The sequence below is a fragment of the Passer montanus genome, unplaced genomic scaffold (genome assembly GCF_014805655.1).
Source record: "Passer montanus isolate IOZ18808 unplaced genomic scaffold, ASM1480565v1 scaffold1862, whole genome shotgun sequence".
In the NCBI taxonomy this organism is placed as follows: domain Eukaryota; kingdom Metazoa; phylum Chordata; class Aves; order Passeriformes; family Passeridae; genus Passer; species Passer montanus.
Genome location: NW_024366071.1, coordinates 1,754 through 2,455, shown reverse-complemented (window position 1 = coordinate 2,455; position 702 = coordinate 1,754). Strand labels below are relative to the sequence as shown.

General features: G+C 64.4%; 1 protein-coding gene across 1 annotated transcript in view; it reads left to right on the top strand.

Moving 5' to 3' along the window:
• The first annotated feature begins 440 nt into the window (after positions 1–440).
• The window catches only part of LOC120500662 (5-aminolevulinate synthase, erythroid-specific, mitochondrial-like), a 1,698-nt gene continuing 1,436 nt past the window's right edge, over positions 441–702 (top strand). Inside the window, exon 1 of the mRNA XM_039705834.1 lies at positions 441–649. Within this exon, the coding sequence (XP_039561768.1) occupies positions 544–649 (106 nt within the window). The 5' untranslated portion in view covers positions 441–543. The remainder of the gene's footprint in view (positions 650–702) is intronic.

Genomic DNA, 702 nt, shown 5'->3' with positions numbered 1-702 from the left:
TTCGGGGTGATTTTGGGGTGATTTCTGCCGATTTTGGGGCAGGTGGGGGACGCGCTGGCCGCCACCCGCCTGAGCCGGGCGCTGCTGGAGCGGGGCGTGCTCCTGGGGGGGTGGTTTGGGGGATTTTGGGGGGATTTCTGCCGATTTTGGGGCAGGTGGGGGACGCGCTGGCTGCCACCCGCCTGAGCCGGGCGCTGCTGGAGCGCGGCATGCTCTTGGGGGGGTGGTTTGGGGGATTTTTATGGTTATTTCAGGGTTATTTTGGCCGATTTTGGGGTGATTTTTTCGGGATAATTTCAGGATAATTTGGTGCCAATTTGGGGCAGGTCGGGGACGCGCTGGCCGCCACCCGCCTGAGCCGGGCGCTGCTGGAGCAGGGCGTGCTCCTGGGGGGGTGGATTTTTATGGTTATTTCAGGGTTATTTTGGCTGGTTTTGGGGTGATTTTTTCGGGCTGATTTTTGGGGTGATTTCTGCCGATTTTGGGCAGGTCGGGGACGCGCTGGCCGCCACCCGCCTGAGCCGGGCGCTGCTGGAGCGCGGCATGTTCGTGCAGGCCATCAACCCCCCCACGGTGCCGCGGGGGGGGGAGCTGCTGCGCATCGCCCCCACCCCCCAGCACAGCCCCGAGATGATGGAGCGGCTGGCGGGTGAGGGGACACGGGGGGACATCGGGACATCGGGACATGGGACACGGGGACAC